This window comes from Bos taurus, chromosome 3 (assembly GCF_002263795.3).
Source record: "Bos taurus isolate L1 Dominette 01449 registration number 42190680 breed Hereford chromosome 3, ARS-UCD2.0, whole genome shotgun sequence".
NCBI classification, from domain to species: domain Eukaryota; kingdom Metazoa; phylum Chordata; class Mammalia; order Artiodactyla; family Bovidae; genus Bos; species Bos taurus.
Window position 1 is genome coordinate 57,700,562 of NC_037330.1, and position 20,048 is coordinate 57,720,609.

At 34.3% G+C, this 20,048-nt stretch overlaps 1 protein-coding gene across 10 annotated transcripts in view; it reads left to right on the top strand.

Moving 5' to 3' along the window:
• The window catches only part of ODF2L (outer dense fiber of sperm tails 2 like), a 399,873-nt gene extending 386,087 nt beyond the window's left edge, over positions 1–13,786 (top strand). For 8 of the 10 annotated variants that reach the window (XM_059884675.1, XM_059884671.1, XM_059884679.1 and 5 more), the window contains 7 exons: positions 1,818–1,928; positions 3,203–3,307; positions 5,522–5,680; positions 7,795–7,880; positions 7,963–8,125; positions 10,443–10,568; positions 12,817–13,786. In XM_059884675.1, the coding sequence (XP_059740658.1) occupies positions 1,818–1,928; positions 3,203–3,307; positions 5,522–5,680; positions 7,795–7,880; positions 7,963–8,125; positions 10,443–10,568; positions 12,817–12,945 (879 nt within the window). In that variant the 3' untranslated portion in view covers positions 12,946–13,786. 10 annotated transcript variants of the gene reach the window in all.
• Positions 13,787–20,048: the final 6,262 nt, after the last annotated feature.

The following is a 20,048-nucleotide window of genomic DNA, read 5'->3' on the forward strand; positions in this document are numbered from 1 at the left end:
GGCTTTCTTTCTGTTTTCCTCTAACTGACCAGGTTTTCTCCCACTATGGCCTCTTCCCTCAAAGGGCAGCACATCCTTTTGGTGTTTACTCCAGAGTCTCTTTTTCAGGAGGCCTTCCTGGTAGCCCATTCTCATCTTGTCCTTACTATCTTGCTATCATGTATGATATATCTTTCATCTTGTTCTTGTTTTCTTTGTCTGTATACTCCTTGTTTTTGTCTGTCTATACATGGAGTACATTAAGCTCATGATGGAAGGGGTTTTTGCTTTTTATGTTCACTACTAAAAGACTATATCCAGTGCTTAGGGCATTTGTAATAACTGGTCAGGATATTTTTTTCATGTATTTTTCATCATTTACATTTCTGCCTTTTGGAATTACCTACTAATTATCCTTTACATGTCTTTTTTTTTTTTCAAAATTATTATATAAGGGTTCTCTCTATATTAGGATATTAATCTTTTGTCATAATCCTTTACTTTATTGCACATTTTGTTAGCCTGTTTAATACTTTGAGGGGCTCTGAAATTTTGGAGATACACATGAACCTATGTATGTATATGTGTATGTGTGTGTATGTATATAATATATATATATATATATATATATTTTTTTTTTTTTTTCCCTTTATGGCTTCCTTTTGGAGTCTCTCACATTTCTGCACATCTTGGGAGCAACATACTAACTATGATCCAGAAACAGACTTATCTTTTCAAGGATGTTTGTATAGCGAACATCCTTGGAAGATAGTAGTGTTTCCTTCTACCAAAAGGCATGCTTACTGCCTGTTATAAAAGATTTGGGTTCCCTAAATTTGGAGTTGCTTCTCTGTGTGTCTCCCATTGTGTACAGGTGTCATCGGCCCTCTTGGTATTGCTTTGGAGGAAGTGAGGCTTAGGAAACTAACACAAACACTGATATAAGACTCACCCAGGAGTCTTGTGTCTTCTGCTAGTATCCATGAGACTATGCTAGGCTAACTGGTAGTCTTGGAGGGTAAAAATTTCAGACTCTTACAGTTCTTGATATCGTCTTTTGATTTTATGCTTAGTTAGGTTTTTACTATTCTAAAATTAAATCAGATTTTACCTGAATCTTCTGTGAAAAAAAGTGTAAGCTTAATTTTTTTTAATATTTAACACATTAAAATAAATGTATAATTGACCAATGTAAAAATGTTTGCTGAAGGTGTATTGTTAACCTGTTTTTTCCTAATGAATGATTTTCTTATTACCATTATGGTGATCCATATTTTCCCGTTTATTTAAAAATCCAATCTTTGTCATATAATAAATATAATCTTAATGTATTTTTTTTTCTATTCCATAGACCCCTGTATTATATAGAGAGGGGTCAGACACAACTTGGCGACTGAACAACAGCATACATTTTAATATGTAATAAGTACTGAGATTCTCTACTTAGTATCCTTTAAAATTTTTATTAGTCTCTTCTATTTTTCCACATGAATTTTAAGTTAATTTTCTCATATTCCTCTTCCCCTCAACTGTTTTGGTTGTAATTATAATAAAGTTGTATTGATTTGTAAAAAACTGATATGTCAATAGTATTGAGTCTCCCTTCCAGGAATGTGGGCTTTCTATTGTTCAAGTCTTTTATGTCAATAAATTTTTAAAGTTTAAAAATATGTTTTTAATAAATAACTTTTTGAAATTCTTAATTTTAATGGTAATTATATGCAGTCAGAAATAAGTTAATTTTATTAGCTTTGTTGATAAATGAATTAATTTTTAATGCATCAAAGTACAAATGAATTCTAATGATTTATAAAATCTATTTATATATTCCTTAATAGACTACACTTGCTACTTTGAAGGATGAGATTGCCTCTGTTGAAAATGAACTCTTAGAATTGCAAGAAGTAGAAAAACAACAGAAAACCCTTATTGAAGTTTATAAAACTCAGGTAACCATTGCATTTATTTTAATGTTTGTTAAACTTGGTAGATAATTTAAACACTGTATTTGTTTATGGTTTAAAAAAGCAGAACTGAGGAAAGGTGGAGTTATTGTGATAAAATATGATTTATCTCAAAATATTTCTTAAGGTCCCAAATTCATAAAATGATTCCTCTTATTCCTAATTTGAATGCGCTGTTTATATTGGATATTCCTAAAAGTGATCTAAAATTAATTGCATAGGTGTAATGGAACTTATAGTAATCTTGTTAGTTAATTTTAGTTATATTTGTCATCTTGTATTGTTAATGGTATTGATTTAGAATAATGACTCCATTCAAGGGTCATTAAAGCACAGTATTTCCTCTTTGCATCTTAATAAAGTATAATTCAGATTTATTCTCATGAAATACCTGGAAAAGAACATATGTATTGAATAGAGCATGTGTTAATTGGTAATTTATAGAAAAGCTTACGATTTAGAAATACAGTATTTAAGAAAAACTTCATTTGAAAGATGAGACATATGCAGGTCCTTGAATGATGGGTAACAAATTGGTCAACAAGGACCTTATTTTCATGAAAGAGAGTGTTTGAATCGAAGGATAATGAACTAAAGGTTAAAGCTGAAGGAGGGAAATAATGTAGGTAAGTAGGAAGGACTCCATTCCCATGGTTTAGATGGGAAACTGGAGTTGAGACTAAAATTCAGTTAGAATATTCCAGTTATCCCTGCTAGAGCTAAGAGTGGAGGCTGTGATGGACTGTGTGATGCCTCACTGAAAATATCATCTGGGTCTTCCAGCTGGTTGTTCTGATTTAACCCTCCATGAAGAATACTGTGAATGAGTATATTCTTGGCTCTGGGTCTTATATAAAGTGCTTAGGTTTTTTGTTTTTTATTTAACAGATTTTGATGTGTAGAGTGAAATAGTTGCTTTGGGAGCTAGTTTGGACCAGAGACCAATTCTTTAAAGTGACATTGACCTGCTAATGAAGGTCTCTCTCTAAAGTTCAGAGCTCAGGTGAAGATTCTAGAAGTATTATGGGAAAAGACAGGTAAATCACACAAGGATTGTGGATTAGAGTAGAGCACTGAGTGATTCTTGTATTTAAAGAAGGAATAACATTAGATAAACATACTGATGGTACTAATAGGGTAATGATAATGGGTTTAAAATAGAAATTTTAAAATTTAAATTCACAGTTTTAGCTTTTTATTTCATATAATGGTCCTAATAAGAAAATAATGCATATTACTGTAATATATTTTATTTTCAGATACAAAAGGTGCAAGAAGCAGCTGAAATGGTAAAAAGCAGATGCAAAAATTTGCTACAAGAAAATAGCCTAATAACAAAAAACAAAAATAAAAAATTAAAAAAGGTTAGTTTGACATTTTAAATAATAAAATGTTTTATTTATGTTTTGTACTGTATGAATTTTATATGAATTCTTTTATATAAATTTTATATAAATTCTGTCATTTTCTTTAGTTTAGACTTAGGAATTATCTCTTCTCGATTTCTGTGGCAATTTGTTTTCTAAGTAAGTAATGTGTCTTCCAGACCTGAAATGTGTTAATATATTTTAAAATTTTTTCCTAAATATTTAAAAAATAACATAAATGTTTAATTTTTCTGATACAAGAGGAGACTTAAGTAGCATCAAAAAATGGTTATCACTGAGCTTCATGCAAAGTTGACTATCTTTCATTTTTAATCTCACCTTTTTTATTCTGATACTAAATCTTTTGTGTAAAAAAACAAAATATTCTCTTCTAAATGCTTTTTTGGAAGAAAAGTAACATTAAAAGCAAAAAGAACCCTTTTCTTTTTTTTTTTTCCCAAAAACAAAATCGTTTCCTTTTTTTTTCACCCTATTGCAAAAGAATGAGGGGAAGGTCAGTGTTGGCAAGTTATGATGTTTTTGTGAATATTTTTAAGTTTTTAAATGAAACCGCATCCTTTTTTGGGTCTTCTCACATTGCTTTTGGTAAGGAAGCAGTGAAACTTTTAGGACGCTGACATCCCTGACTCCCAGCTAGGGAGGTCATGGGATGTTACTGGTTAGTTGAGTGTAATAAGGTGACTGTCTCTGGGTTGTCCCTACATCTTGGAATTGAGAAGTCTGAGTAAGACACCAGTGTGAAGAAGAGGTCAGTCAGAGCAGGCTTCTCTGCTGGTTAAAAGAGAGAAAGGTAGCCCATCAGATGTGCAACTTACTACTTTTCACCTATTTTTAGTAGACCACAGAAGAAATCATTTCATACCTCTTGGTTACTTTTTCTCATGAGACATACCAATGCAAATGCCTCCTCTTTTATAGGCAACTTTTATAAATAAAAGTCCATTTTAGAAAACCTGTTCAAAAGGCTGAAGAGGCTGGAGCCTGTGCAGGGTTTTCAGATACTATGAGGTCACAGTGTTTTCTTACTGGTATTAAACCAGATAAGCTATTTTTTAAAGTGAAATGCTTCCTTTTTCTTGTCCATGCTTCCTTTTTCTTGTCCACTGTTTTAAGTCTCTTGTCTTTGTCATGGGCTCTTAGATGTTTGGGGACCCAGAGGCAGGCATTTTTCTAATTTTATCATTTGTCGTCCAGAAGGCCTGATGTTGCATAGTAGCTCTTGGTATTCCCTGTCTTGGGGAAAAGTCTAGCTTTTGTTTTTCTTCCCTATGAACATCCCAGGTGCCCTGTGTCTTGTTATTTCCTCTAAATTATCAGTTCAAGCAATTTTTATGGTTGCTTCTTGTCACATCTCTACAAAAGTGCCACCATGAGGAATTGTAGCAGCCCAGAGATAATATAGGTACAGTTAGATTTATTCTTAGTAACATAGTAACATTAGTGATCAAATTATAGTCTCCTGAATACTACTGATATTAGGTATTTTGAATTTACATACAGCAAACCTCACTAATTCTGACTAAGCTGAGTGCAGCAAGGCTGCTTTATTCAAAATATCTGAGTTACCAAATTTTGGACAAAATTCTATAGTTACTTCAGACTGATGGCTGGACAGCAGAAGACTACTGTACCAGCTTTCTTAGTAATGTCTGTGCTTGCATATAAATGACAGGACAGAGTCAAAAGTTTACTTTCCTAAGTAATTTAAACATTTGCCCTGCAAGCTACTATCACCATATTCATTTACTCAACAAACTTTTTGTACACTAATTAAAGTCCAACCTACTTTTGTGTTCTATATTCTAATTTAACGGGTGGGCTTCCCTGGTGGCTCAGATAGTAAAGAATTAACCTGTCATGCAGGAGTCTCAGGTTCAATCCCTGGGTCGAGTAGATCCCCTGGGGAAGGGATTGGCAGAATGTGCCTGGAGAATTCCATGGACAGAGGAGCCTGGCGGCAGTCTGTGGGGTCATAAAAAGTCAGATATGACTGAGAAAGTTTCACTTTTCATTCTTATTTAGCACAGTCAAACTTAAAGTTTATTCTTATTTATTTGGTTAAATCTCTTTTTATAAACTCTTATACCTAAAATATTTATTATATTACAGGCATATCTAGTATTTAAGATAGTAAAAACATGGATGCTGAATGTGTGATCTTGCACTTATTTCCCTAATGCTACAACTCAGATGAGAGGCCAGATGGAGTCTCATCTGAAGGAGTTAGAACGTGTCCGCGATTCCTTGACGGCGGTGGAACAGAGGCTTCAGGAGTGTCAGGAGAGTCTGCAGCACCACAAGGGGAAGTGTGCAGACCAGGCACACACCGTTAGGGAGCTTCAGGGCCAGGTGTCCAGCCATCATTTTGATTTTCGTTAGATGTGTTAAATGCTTTGGAATAATTTCTCCAGTTGAGGGCACTCCTGTCAGGGGTTGATTATTTTACTCTTATCTAAATAAGTTGATCAAATGTCAGTTTCTTGTGAATACTGTGATTATTTTGTAAACTCTTCTTGTTAGTATTTTATAATGAAAAATGGTAGTTAAAATTGCTAATTTTTAGTTTATTCATACAAATCTATATTTAAACATTTGAGGATAGTAATAGCATGAGAGAAGGAGCAAAGCTATGCTTACATGTATATTTTTGATGTCAGGATAAGATAAATTATTGAAATTTACCATATAAAAATTAGAATTTATTTCTGTTAGAATTATGTGCAAGTTTATTTGGATTATTCTCAATTTTTTAAACATACACTTTTTCACTGCATCAGAAGAGAGAGATCATGGGTTTCATATAGCCGTCTCTTAATTAAATGCCTAACATAGTAAACACTTAATAAATATTTTTTAATATTTTTTTTCAAAGAAGCATATCCAAAGGTGGTGGCACATCTTTTTATTTGCAAAATAATTTTAGGAAGAATTCCCTATCTTCCAAATTAATCTGGATTTAATATTGAAAATCATCCTCTTTTTAAAAGAACTCAAACAAAACTTTGCTGAGTTTATCTCCTGAGAAGAGATCTTTCTAGGAAAGTGTCAAATCACACTAACTGAAATATGAGAAAAAATTTTTTTTCAAAACTGCATTATTTAAATGTAGCTTTTTAAAAAAAATTTTTTTTGAAGGTCAAAGGTCTAAAGGGTTTTATTTTTATTTTTAAATTTTTATTGGAATACAGTTGATTCACAATGTGTTAGTTTCTCACATATGTGTATATATATATATATAGATAGATATAGATATAGACAGAGAGAGAGATAGTTCCACACATTATATAGCAGATCCTTGTTATCTAGTTTATATATAGTAGTGTGTATGTTTAAACCATAATCCTAATTTATCCTTCTCCCCCACTTCCCCTTTGATAATCATAAGTTTGTTTTCTGTGTCTGTGAGTCTATTTCTGCTTTGTAAATAAATTAATTTCTATTATTTTTTTTAGATTCCACATATATTATATGATATTTGTCTTCCTTCTGTTTGACTTACTTCATTTAGTATCATAATCTCTAGGTCCATCCATATTGCTGCAAGTGGCATTATTTCGTTTTTTAATGCCTGAGTAATATTTCATTGTATATACTTAGTATATCTTCTTTATTCATTCATCTATCAATGGACCCTTAATTAGGTTGCTTCCACGACTTGGTTATTATAACTAGTGCTGCTGTGAATGTAGGGGTGCATGTATATTTTCAAATGATAATGTTCTCTGGATATAGGCCCAGGAGTGGATGGCTGGGTCATATGATAGTCCTGTTTTTAGCTTTTATTTATTTTTTTATTTTTATTTTTTTTTAAATTTTATTTTATTTTTAAATTTTACAATATTGTATTAGTTTTGCCAAATATCAAAATGAATCCGCCACAGGTATACCTGTGTTCCCCATCCTGAACCCTCCTCCCTCCTCCCTCCCCATACCCTCCCTCTGGGTCAAGCAGTGGGAAAAATATTGTTTTGGTGTAGGCAAGTGTATCTTTGGTTGATTTGCTTATCTGTTTTGTTTTGCTTCTCACAAATATGTTTTTTATTCAATAGTTACAACTTCACAGATACTCAATTATTAATCACTGTCTGTAGGTGATTATCAGAAAACTGTAAGAGTAATCCTAAGTATCCAACAATAGGAGGTTACTGTTTAAAATCTTCACATTTACTTAACAAAATACATGTTCTTTTTCAATAAAACATTACTCAGAATGTTTTAATTGCCATCTTTCAGTAACAATTTTAGTAAATAATTTTCCATGAGGCAGCAATAGTTTTTTAAAAAAATCCAGGAATTTAAGAATTTGTTTTTTAACAATGTAATATTTCTTGGTGTCTCTCTGTGTAGGGGTAATAATATTTATACCATCTTCTTTTTTATAATTGTTCTAGCAGTAAACTATGTAGATTTCTCTGGAAATCACTTATGAAGAAAATAACCAAGAAAACTTTTTTCTCTTTTAGGTTGACGAAAATCATAGTCTTCTGACAAAGCTTTCTCTGGAAGAGGAAAATTATCTTATTCAGTTAAAGTGTGAAAACCTTAAACAGTAAGTATTAAATTGACTTAAAGTTGGTATTACATTTTTTTCTACACACTATAATTTTAAAATATATGTCTTCTGTAAAAAGAAAATTAGAACAGATGGATGCAGAAAATAGAGAGCTTGAAAAGAAGCTGGCAAACCAAGAAGAATGTCTTAAGCACAGCAATCTTAAATTTAAAGAGAAATCTGCAGAATATACAGCACTGGCCAGACAGCTGGAAGCTGCTTTAGAAGAAGGAAGACAAAAGGTACAGATGGCCTTTATTTAGAAACATTTTAATTAGATTACCAAAGAGTCATCTTTTTAAACAGACGATATCTCATCTTGCCAAACCTACAGTTATTGTTTTTATCCTGATGACAGGGTGAAGGGAGCAATTACATTTTTGTTTTTTATCTACTTTTCCCTTTTGGAGCTAAACAGATATGTTACTGGTCCGGAGTTACTTCACTAAATAAATGGTGATGTGGCAGGGTAAAGGGCAGGAATGGAAAACACTTTATAGGAATCGCCCTTCTTTTTTTTAAATGAAACCAAAGCAAATATGCAAGTTACTGAACCTTTTGGTTTTGATTGAGATTCAGTGAGCTATAAAGCTCAACTCCCTTTTGGCAAATGTTGTAAAAATAAATATGGACAAGAATTAATTTCCAGTTAAATCCATATGATAAGCATTTAATAAATATCTCACTGTCTGTTGAGAAGCATTCTGTTAGTGCTTCTGATACACAGATGAGTAAGAACTGGCCTCAGCTCTCAGGACACTCACAGTTCAGTAGGGAAACAACGTGTGAACAGACAGTATCATCCAGCAAGTAGTTGCTACAATGTAGGGAAGACACAAGGGGCACTGCCAGGTGGATTAGTTCAATCTGGAGATGTGGAGAAATGATTCAGGAAGATCTCAAAGAAGAGGTAAATTTATCAAATAATTTGAAAATGTAATCTTGAAAGACACGACGTGGGCTTTGGAATTCACAAGAGGTGGATTTTAATTCTGGCCCTGACACATTATATCCCAACCCAGGGCAAGCTACTTGCCAAACTTTAGTTTCTTAATTGGTAAAATGGGGAAGATGAGTTTCCTCATAGGATTGAATGACACTGGAAAGAGATTGTCTATACCCTGATGACTCTCAGAAGTATATCTCTGCCACAGACTTCTTTATTTCCTGATATCTAAATTCGTATGCTCTGCTATTTATCTCCTCTTAACATTTTTAGGCAACTCAGGCTTTACATGTCCAACACCAGACTTTGAATGTCTCTCTGAACTCTTCCACCTGTGGTCTTTCGCAATCCTGTTAAAGGCAATTCCACAAGAGTGAGAGAACTTCTGATACCCTTGAACTCTTAAGTGTCACATAGATATATTTTGATATTTTTTAACCTCTGGGAAAGCTATTTAAGTTGACTTTGAAAGACATATCGTTGAATGAAAGCTGAGTAGTAAAATGTACTGCCAATGATAGAAATGTAATCCAGGTTTCTCAGTCCCAGCCTGTGGGAGGAGAAGTGACTTTAGCCTGGGTTCAGACTACATGAACCTTGGAAATGCTGGATGCTGTCAGATTTCTTCTCAGAAGTATTTAGAGTCCTCAGAGATGTGTCTGCCCTCTCCTTTCCTTCCTGCTGCGGTGAAATGTGGAGCTACTGCCGCGTGAAGAGTGCCGTCACTGCCCTGTCACTGTTGTCCACACTGCAGGGCATTGTAAAGGACATGGGTACTTGTCCTGGGGGCTCTTTCTCCCAAAGCTTCAAATGCTGTTAGAATTCTTCTCTCACAATCACCCTTGGAATTTGTGCACAAGAAATCTTTGTAAATAACTTTATAATAACTTAGAACTTAGTCCCTGGGAGTTAGGTTAGAGGACAGTCCTCATACTAGCTCCTTGCTCCTGAACTAGTCTCTGCCTCCACTTTCATTCTTGTGGTTCCAACTCACCTTTCCTGCAAATAGGTTCCCATGTATCTGAATCCTTGGATAACATTGCTAAGCTAGACTTTCTGCTGAAATAAACCATCAGAGAAATACGAAAACTCAAATTCAGACCATTTTGGAAGTGAATGAATGAAAAACCAATCTAGTGTGTGTGTGTGTGTGTGTGTGTGTGTGTGTGTGTGTGTGTGGTGTGAATATCATCTACCCTGCCCCCAATTCTCTCCATCCAAGTCTATAATCAGCATCGATTGTGAACTTCCTATGTCCCACCACCACTTTGGATGCCATGATAAATACTGTAAAAACATGGCAGTTAATCTCAGCAGATTGTGGAAATATAGTATTGGGGAAAACCTGCCTACGTCACATCTGTGGTAATATATACACGTCTTCCACTTCAAGCTACTTTTTCAGATACTTCCATACCAAACAGGAGAATGCATGCTTATGCTATATGTGTTTCTCAAGATAGAACACCCTTAAACACTTTGTAGTTAAGTTGTCTAATATCCAAATAATATCTATTTGGAAAGAAGAGATACAGTATAATTATGTCAAGGCTTTAAATTATATCTTAAAGAAAGCACATTTAGCTCTTTTATTCTTTCAATTAAAATTACAGGTTTCTGAAGAAATAGAGAAAATGTCATCTAGAGAAAGGGCTTTACAAGTCAAAATAGTAGATCTGGAAAATGAGCTTAGAAAGAAAAATGAAGAACAAAATCAACTTGTTTGCAAAATGAACAGCGTAAGTATTAGTATGGCTTAATGTATTTTCATTAAAAATAAGTGAGCATTTAACATTCTTAGCATGGAGTTTTAGTTAAACAGTTAACATACAAAGTGAAGGGAATCAAGGCTATTACTTTACTAATAGTACTAAAAGTAACAAATAATATAAATCATAAAAATAAAAATGTCAGCATTTGGCCAAGGAATTATTATCCTGTATCCTTGGTAGCTTCTATTACATTTCTCCCAAAGTCTCATCAGGCCCTTTCTCTGCATATTATTTTTACATGACAGATGCTTAATGAAAGTTACAAATATCATTTACTTGTTTTCTTTCTATTATGAATTTTTCATTTTTAAGATAAACACTATGATAGATTTTGATAGTATTAAATAATGAATATTATATTTTAGGAAGTTATAAGTTGATGATTTAGATGTTTTAGTTATATCTGCTTATGAGGTGGATGCTTGGGTCTACTCAGTCATAAAATGAAAATACCAAATTGGCTATGTTTAGTTAGTCTTCTAATGTTTTCTCCTAACTATTCATGAAATGGTTGGTGTAATATACTATGAAAACTAGCACGAGTTGTGATTGACTTAGTTGAAAATTATCTACTAAACAGTGACATAGGAAATAATAATACTTTTGTTTTTTCCAGGAGCCAGACTCCATGATAACTATTTTTTCATTCCCAAGAATGTAGACCATTGAAAACCTGAAAGGTTCAAAAGTTAGATATTTTAGCCATCATTATTAGTTTAATTTTATTACCATCAAAAGTTTCATGGCAATTTAATCAGAACAAAACATTTCTCATCTTTAGTTTAGCACAGGCCTTCGCTTTATTTCAGAATATTTTTTAGTCACTGTCAGAGTTTCTGTTATATTGTAAAATGTGCGATATTCTGTGTGTAATTGAAACTTCTAAAAAATGAGTATATTAAAATAAGGTATGTGTGTTATAATATTCCTAGTACTTGGTTAAAGCTGCTAAAATAAGTAAATTTAAGATCTGATGTTTAGTTAAGCTTGATGATTTTTACAGTAGTAAAAATTTAGAATTCTGACCTTGGATTAAGACATTGCTGAAAAATGGGTTTATTTCTGTCCCTTCCCGGGAGCAGTTCAGTTGGCAGTTTCAGATACTTGTTTTATACACACGCCTTAGCTCCATCTGAATTGTAAGCACCCTGAGAGGCTGTCTCATAGTTAATTGTATGCTGCTGTCTTCCATAGTGCCCGCCCCACAGCAGCAGGCCTCTACAGATTTTCTGCCCAGTGCTTCAGGGGGAGAGAGAGGGAATAGATACGCAGACCCAAGGGTGACCCTCAGCGGCCTACTCTAGATCAAGAAGCCTGAAATGTCTTTGGAATATATTATATACTTACATTTTAAAATCTATGTTCATTTTGCATTCTACCTTATGTGTATTTGTATTAATATTTTTCCCTCCAAGGTGTTGAGTAAAATCAATGTTTCTCAAAGATCCATTATAGTCATTCTATGACTTTGTAGACTTCAGCCTGGCGAGTTGTTTTATACCACCCACTATACTTTCCTTGGGGGCATTGCTCAGTTTCAGAAGGTATCTGGTGTCATTGAACACCTGGTAGGAAGGATATAAAAGATTTTTCTTCTCATGGTTCCTACATTTTAGTTGGAAGGTAGGTGATATTTGTAGCCTGTCTATCTAAAATATTTTCAGTGAACAGATCTATTTGGGAATTTACACACAACTGAATATTTTAAAAATACATTACATTTTAAATGTTTTCCTCAAAGACCACATATGATATTGAGTTCATTTTGTTTTTAAAAGATTCCAAAAATAAAAGGTTCATATTATCAAAACTAGAATTCTGTCTAGTTTATAGACAGCAAAAATAGTTTTGCTATTTTAAGATAGCAAAAGTAGTCAGCCTTTTAGGCAAAGAAAATGACAAAAACTAGTATTAAAATATGCCATGTTAAATGTAATAGAAATTGTGACAGTTTTAAGTAAAATCTATTTAAGTTAATCATATAAAATATATAATAATTTGGGGCAAAGTGGGTGTGTATTACAACAAACTGTCACAGAGATCAACCATGTGTGTGCTCTATTCTAGATTTTAAAGAAAAGTGAGTTCTAAAGTTTTTTCTTTTAAAAAATTAAAAACCATGTATTCAATTATTGTGTATATAAATTTTTATATTATGACTATCCTTTGATATTAATGTCATTATTAACTATTTTTATTTCTTTTTTTTATTTAGAAAGCACAACATCAGGAAGTATGTTTGAAAGAAATACAACATAGTCTTGAAAAGTCAGAGAATCAAAATGAGAGTATTAAGAATTATTTACAGTTTCTTAAAACCTCTTATGTAACAATGTTTGGATAAATTTTTGGCTTTACTTTCTATAAACAATAGATTTTTACTATGAGTAAAAAGTAATTAGGTAAAAATTAAATAAATATGTTATCTGTTGCTATACTTTATGATTTATGAGTGGTGCTATTAAGCTTTTATGTAAAGATTTTTGAAACATAATTTATTATCCAATTGAAATTTTAAAACAAGATACATGTTAGTATTCCTTTTTTGCTGGATAGTCTTCACTTAACTCTGGATTAATATCTATTTAATTTATTTTGGTTTCTAGAATATTTTATACACAGAAAAGAAGCTAGAATCATTCTTTGTGACTATAGCCACCATTCAAATGAACTTGTAATAAACCTTGGCCAATTATAAGCCAAATACATGATTTTAAATAATGTATGTAATTGTTTTACATTATATAGTGCTATATGTGTATATATTAATATAATAAAAGAAAATACTCTGAATATTATTTTTAATAATGATATAATTGCATACTTTCTAAAGTTGCCAAATGTCTCAGTGTACTTAATATTGTTTCAAATATATGCTAAAATGCCATTATAATTTCTGTCAGGTTTTAAATATAGAATTTTAAGTCATGGCTTTATTAAATGCCAGCTGACAGTGACAGATGAAAACACGGTGGCATGCATTCTTTATAAAGAATAGGTCTTTAGTCTCTCCTGTGAATTTATAGTCTCTTTTTGTTCATCTTATGTTAGTGATTGATATTATTAGTGTAGACATTCTGAAACCCCTGAGTTAACTGAGAGATTAAAGAGGAGTGATTTTTCCTACCCCTTCCCATGGCCAACTCACATGGGATGATCAAAATAAACACTTTTAATACCAAGAAGCTTTAGTGTGAGATCTTTGTTATTGGAATGGAGTAGAAGAGACACCAAGAAGATGTTCTCTCTAATCTCCTACCCTATGTGTCAAGTCAGGATACTCTACAAGGGGACAGATATAATTGACAAAGAATCAAGTAATAGTGACTCCTCTCAGAGAATGACTTGAGAGATGTTTATTTAAAGGATACTCAGGTCTCAAATGATCATTCAAAGCAGCAAGTTGTGTACTACACAGTCCAGCCTATGAACTGAGCTCAGTCTCTCCAAGATGTTTTATCTATTTCTCTAACCAGAAATGAGGGCCTGCTTTTCTCTGATCCCCTCACTCCTAAGACTGCTGTTATCATCTGCAGGGGCTTACTTCCCAGTGACCCAATTGCTTCATAGTATTTTTCAAAAATACACTAATTTCAGAAACTGGCCACATTTTTTGCCTAACAATTGCTAACAATATTAGTGTTGCCTTTTAATTTTAAATCATAGTACTTGTGTTACATGCTTGACCCTTGTGATTCTTTCTTCATCTCCTTAAGCAAAGGCAGCCTTAAGAAATACTCTCATGAAAGAAAAAAAAATACTCTCAAGAAAGAAAACGAAGGTTTTTGAGTATTTTTCACTAGACTTTGAACTCTTAAAGAACAGAACTGTATCTTATTGACGTTTTCTTATTTCTCTTTCAGCTACAACACAAGACCTGGTATATAGACACTTAGTTGATGTTTGTGGATAGGTAGATGGATATTAAAAGAGGGAGATATTCATATTCCTGTTTTAAATATGAAAAGTATAAGAGGAATTACTCCTGTGGCTGTGGTATAAAACTCTTTGAGTTTTAAAGTTGGTATTTGAACTCGAGTCTTCTGACTCCAGAATCTCTGTACAATACTTTTTTCCTGTTGTAAGCAGTGACAGCAGCATTAGCCCAGTGGCATCATTGCTATCGGAGAAGGTAATGGCACCCTACTCCAGTACTCTTGCCTGGAAAATCCCATGGACGGAGGAGCCTGGTAGGCTGCAGTCCATGGGGTTGCTAATTTATTGAGCACTAATCTATGCCAAAGTTCTGACTCTGATACTTGTATTAATTCATTTTCCCTTTATCTAATGAGATAGGTGCTATTAATTACATTTACTTTTCAGGAAACCAAAACACAGAAAAGCAACTCACTCAAGGTCACACAGCTAGTAAGTAGCAGGTATCCAGAATCTCTTCTCTTGGCTATGACCATACTATCTTCATGTATATTTCATAAGTAAAGGTAATGGTTTCTTGTAACAATCATGCATTACTTCATCTGTGAATACTTTCTCTTTTAAACATTTTTAATTTTATCAAAGAAATTTGTGCATATGGTATTTAAAAGTTGGTCCCCGCCATATTTTGGCTAGACTATGGAAGGAAAAGACCCTAAGGTTGGTACTTGGATGTACTGGCACAGAATAACAAAGGAAATTTACCAGAACTAGAACTTCAGCAATCTCCCTGCTTAACGTTTCCATGTGAAACATTAAGCACAGACATTGGATTTTTCTGGCATGTGAACCAAACTCAGTGTCAGGGGGGCTCACAGTCAGTCCCTGGGAATCCCCAAGTGGTGTCTGCTTCCAGCTTCTCATCATCCCAGATGGGGAAAGAAAGCCCTTGTTCCCACAGTACTAATAGGCTGGCAGGATTTTCTGTTTATCCTTGATATTCAGGATCTCATGACTCTTAAGTTCTAAATGTTTCCTTCCATTATTTGTGTGATTATTACCTCTCTACATATTCCTCCCCTCTTCCTTATTCTGTCTGCTGGATCTGACCTCCACACCACTTGCCTTTTCCCTCAGGGTATCTGTTATAGGACTGTTGTGAGGCATTTCTTCCATCTGATGTTTCTAACCGCTTATATGGTTCTCAGGGGCAGTCATTCTCTTTTGCTGTTGGATACTGAATTTCTAAATAAGAAGTCTTGAGTTTTAGTTCCTAAAAATTTTGGATGTTTTTTTTGTATTTTGCACTGTAATTCCATTCTATTTTCATTAAAATTCTCTTGTTTCTTCCATTGGTTCTACTGCAGTAGGCATCTCCTGTTTCTGTTCTGTTGGCCATCTTTCTTTCAGAGCACTGTGAGTGAGTTTTAATTTTCCTTGCCCACTCATGGTTGTGGTGGCCGCCATGCTTGCCAGCAGCCTGCCTTGCATATTTCTGGGGAAGCAGGAAACAGTGGTGGAAGGCACCATGGCTTCAGTGCTCGTGGCCTGCAGTGCGGTGCTGTGAGAAACCATCCTGCTCCCAGACTTTTCCAGTCCCAAGCATCAGTGCTTTCCCAGCTACCAGCATTGGAAGCTTGGTGCTCCACTGAAGAGTCTGCTTCAAGGTTTTCTGGGGTCAGCAAGTTTGTTGCAGAAACAATGAGTGAAGTTCCCTTTGGAGGAGAACCACGGGCAGCATCTCTACCAGGAACAATGTGCAGCACTTTAAAGAAGGAATTCAGCCTGTGTGTGAGATTTGTTCATGATTTTTATTTTTAGGGTAAAATAACTCTCGGAGTTTTGTATTGGGTATGATTAGCTTTTCATAATCAAAACAAGCATTTATGTATACAAATGTCTCTACATTTGTGTATATAAGTTCACATATGTTGGTATGAGCATGGAGGAAGGTGTAGAAAAGCCTACATGCCTTGGTAGGGTTGGAGGAAATAGTAATAACTTTTCACTTATTCTGATAAGATTATATTTCAATTGTTTTTTTCTAATTAGATTTAAAAAAATTCAAACAGTAGAGGACAGGCTTGATATGTATAAAGTGGAAGAAAAGTAGACTTGATAAGAGGTTATGGTCTGACATCGAATCCTGGAATTTGATTTTCAGAGGTGGACTAATTTTGGACAAGGAGAAAGTAGAGAGAAGCTTGATTGAGGAGGAGCTGGGGGGAGTCGCTGGAGTCCAGAGTGTTGAGCTGAGAGGTCTTGAGTGTTTAGCTATCTGGGATGTGGAGAGCTTTGGAATAGAGCTGAAGAATAAGTAACTAACCCGGTTAAATGGGAGCAGATGTGTAATGACTCTGGTAAGGAGTGAAGTTTCTGGTTGCATTTAGAATATAATTCAAAGTCCTCAATGTGACTTTTGAGACCGGCCCCCCTCCTCAACCCCTCAGACCACTCCTAACCCATTTGCCCAGTTGTACTTGGTTTCCTTGAAAGCTGAGTTCTTTCCTTCTCATCCTTAAATGCTCTCTGTCACTCTTGGCCTGACCAAATCCTACTGATTCTCTCATATACTTTCTTATTATTTTCTTTCATAATTGACAATTATTTGCATAATTATATGTTTCATTTTTGTCTTACTAGATTTTAAACTTCATGAGGATTTACTGTTCTATAGTCTACAGCTAACAAGGTGCCTGGCACATGGCAGGCACTAAGTACATATTTGTTGGATGGATAGATAGATTATGGGGTAATAATATTGCTCCTAGTTCTGAGCTTCAAAGTAGGGACAGAGGATTTGGCTACTAAAGGGAAATTGTATGGAGTCTAGGAGAATGAGTAGCTTTCACTTCTGAGAGCTGCCAGGGAAGCAGTTTCCTGGGTGAGGGGTCAAGTTATCTTTCAGGCAGAGGTAGAGACAGAAGAGATTTAGGATGTAGAAACCTTGTTTATAATCTGATACGCATGTGTCCCAGAGGCCACAGTGGAAAATGGAGGGAGCAGGTACTGGAAGTCAGGAAGATAGAATGGGTTCTACTTACAGCTGTTTGCTTCAGATAATTTAACAGGAATTTCTTTTTTTCTTGTCTAAGAATTAATAAAAATCCCATACATTGTCTTCTTTTCTTTTGATGCTACTGAACTGGGAAGTTGATTAAATCCCAAGTGTATCTTAGTAGTTTTGATTTATTTAACATTATAACCAGTTGCAGTACTTTCAGATAACACATACACACACATGCACACATTTGCACAAATATTTAAAAATAAATAACATTGTCCTTAAAATTTAAGATTTCTTTAAAATCACAAAGTTTAGTCTTATTTTTAAAAATAACTTTAGTATCTTCTTATATAGGTTTAGTTTGGAGTCGGCACTGGAGGTAAGAGCAACTGTTAGGAATCTTCTATATCTAGTTTGTTATTAGATAAAGTTAACATTGACAGTTGTTTATGGCCAAAGCTAAAAAAATTAAACCTATAATTAACTGTCATACATTACTGACTAGAAACATTTTAATTATATACTATGAATGCTTTTGGCAAGCTTAAAGTTTATTTTTTGCAGCTTTTCTTTGTAAAATAGGTATCTTTCCCTATCATTCAAAACAATTAACTCAATTAAAAAAAAGAATTAACTACAGAGGGCATGTAAAGCCAGGGCAGTAAGACATGGTCCTTAAAATAATGATTTCATTTTAATAATTAAATTTCTTGAGTAATAAAATAACAAAACCTCTTGACTGTTACCTGACTGTAATATTGGCTAAACCTATTCTTATTTTTAAAAGGTTTGTTTTCACCTCTACAGATAAAACACTTAATTACCTTAAAATTTCATAAATTTTCATTTCTATTCTAGAAGTTTAACTTTTACTATTTTGAACTTATTTGAAAAAAAAAATATTTTTTCACCTTATCAATACTATCCATGAACCTGAACACTATCAGAAGTTAAAGCATTTCAAGAAATAATTTGAATTTCAAATGAGGTGATTTATGCTAAAACTCTAAGCATAACACTTGAGGGTAAAATAGACAAAAGATTTTTATACTTTCTTTTATCTGCCCAACAATTAAAGAGCTGTTACCAATTAATAAAATATAAATGCCTGTCAGATGAAATAGCCACAGGAAAAAAACAAACAACTCAGAAGAATCACTAATGACCGATAAACATGTTTATAGGATGTTCAGATTTTATTAGTAAAGAAATATAAATGAAAATTAATCTTTTATTCCCCTCAGTTCAGTTCAGTTCAGTCGCTCAGTCATGTCCAACTCTTTGCGACCCCATGAATCGCAGCACTCCAGGCCTCCCTCTCCATTACCAACTCCTGGACTTTATTCAAACTCATAGCCATCGAGTCGGTGACACCATCCAGCCATCTCATCCTCTGTCATCCCCTTCTGCTCCTGCCCCCAATCCCTCCCAGCATCAGGATCTTTTCCAATGAGTCAACTCTTAGCATGAGGTGGCCAAAGTATTGGAGTTTCAGCTTCAACATCAGTCCTTCCAATGAACACCCAGGACTGATCTTCAGAATGGACTGGTTGGACCTCCTTGCAGTCCAAGCGACTCTCAAGAGTCTTCTCCAACACCACAGTTCAAAAGCATCAATTCTTCGGCGCTCAGCTTTCTTCACAGTCCAACTCTCACATCCATACATGGCCACTGGAAAAACCATAGCCTTGACTAGACAGACTTTTGTTGGCAAAGTAATGTCTGCTTTTTAATATGCTATCTAGGTTGGTTATAACTTTCCTTCCAAGGAGTAAGTGTCTTTTATTTCGTGGCTGCAGTCACCATCTGCAGTGATTTTGGAGCCCCCCAAAATAAAATCTGACACTGTTTCTGCTGTTTTCCCGTCTATTTGCCATGAAGTGATGGGACGAGATACTATGATCTTAAGTTTTCCGAATGTTGAGTTAGGCCAACTTTTTCACTCTCATCTTTCATCAAGAAGCTCTTTAGTTCCTCTTCACTTTCTGCCATAAGGATGCTGTCATCTGCATATCTGAGGTTATTGATATTTCTCCTGGCAATCTGGATTCCAGCTTGTGCTTCTTCCAGCCCAGCGTTTCTCATGATCTACTCTGCATAGAAGTTAAATAAGCAGGGTGACAATATACAGCCTTGACATACTCCTTTTCCTATTTTCGGTTGTTCCATGTCCAGTTCTAACTGTTGCTTCCTGACCTGCATATAGGTTTCTCAAGAGGCAGGTCAGGTGGTCTGGTGTTCCCATCTCTTTCAGAATTTTCCACGGTTTATTGTGATCCACACAGTCAAAGGCTTTGGCATAGTTAATAAAGCAGAAATACATGTTTTTCTGGAACTCTCTTGCTTTTTCCATGATCCATCAGATGTTGGCAATTTGCTCTCTGGTTCCTCTGCATTTTCTAAAACCAGCTTGAACATCTGGAAGTTCACAGTTCATGTATTGCTGAAGCCTGGCTTGGAGAATTTTGAGCATTACTTTACTAACGTTCATGAGATGAGTGCAATTGTGCGGTGATTTGAGCATTCTTTGGCATTGCCTTTCTTTGGGATTGGAATGAAAACTG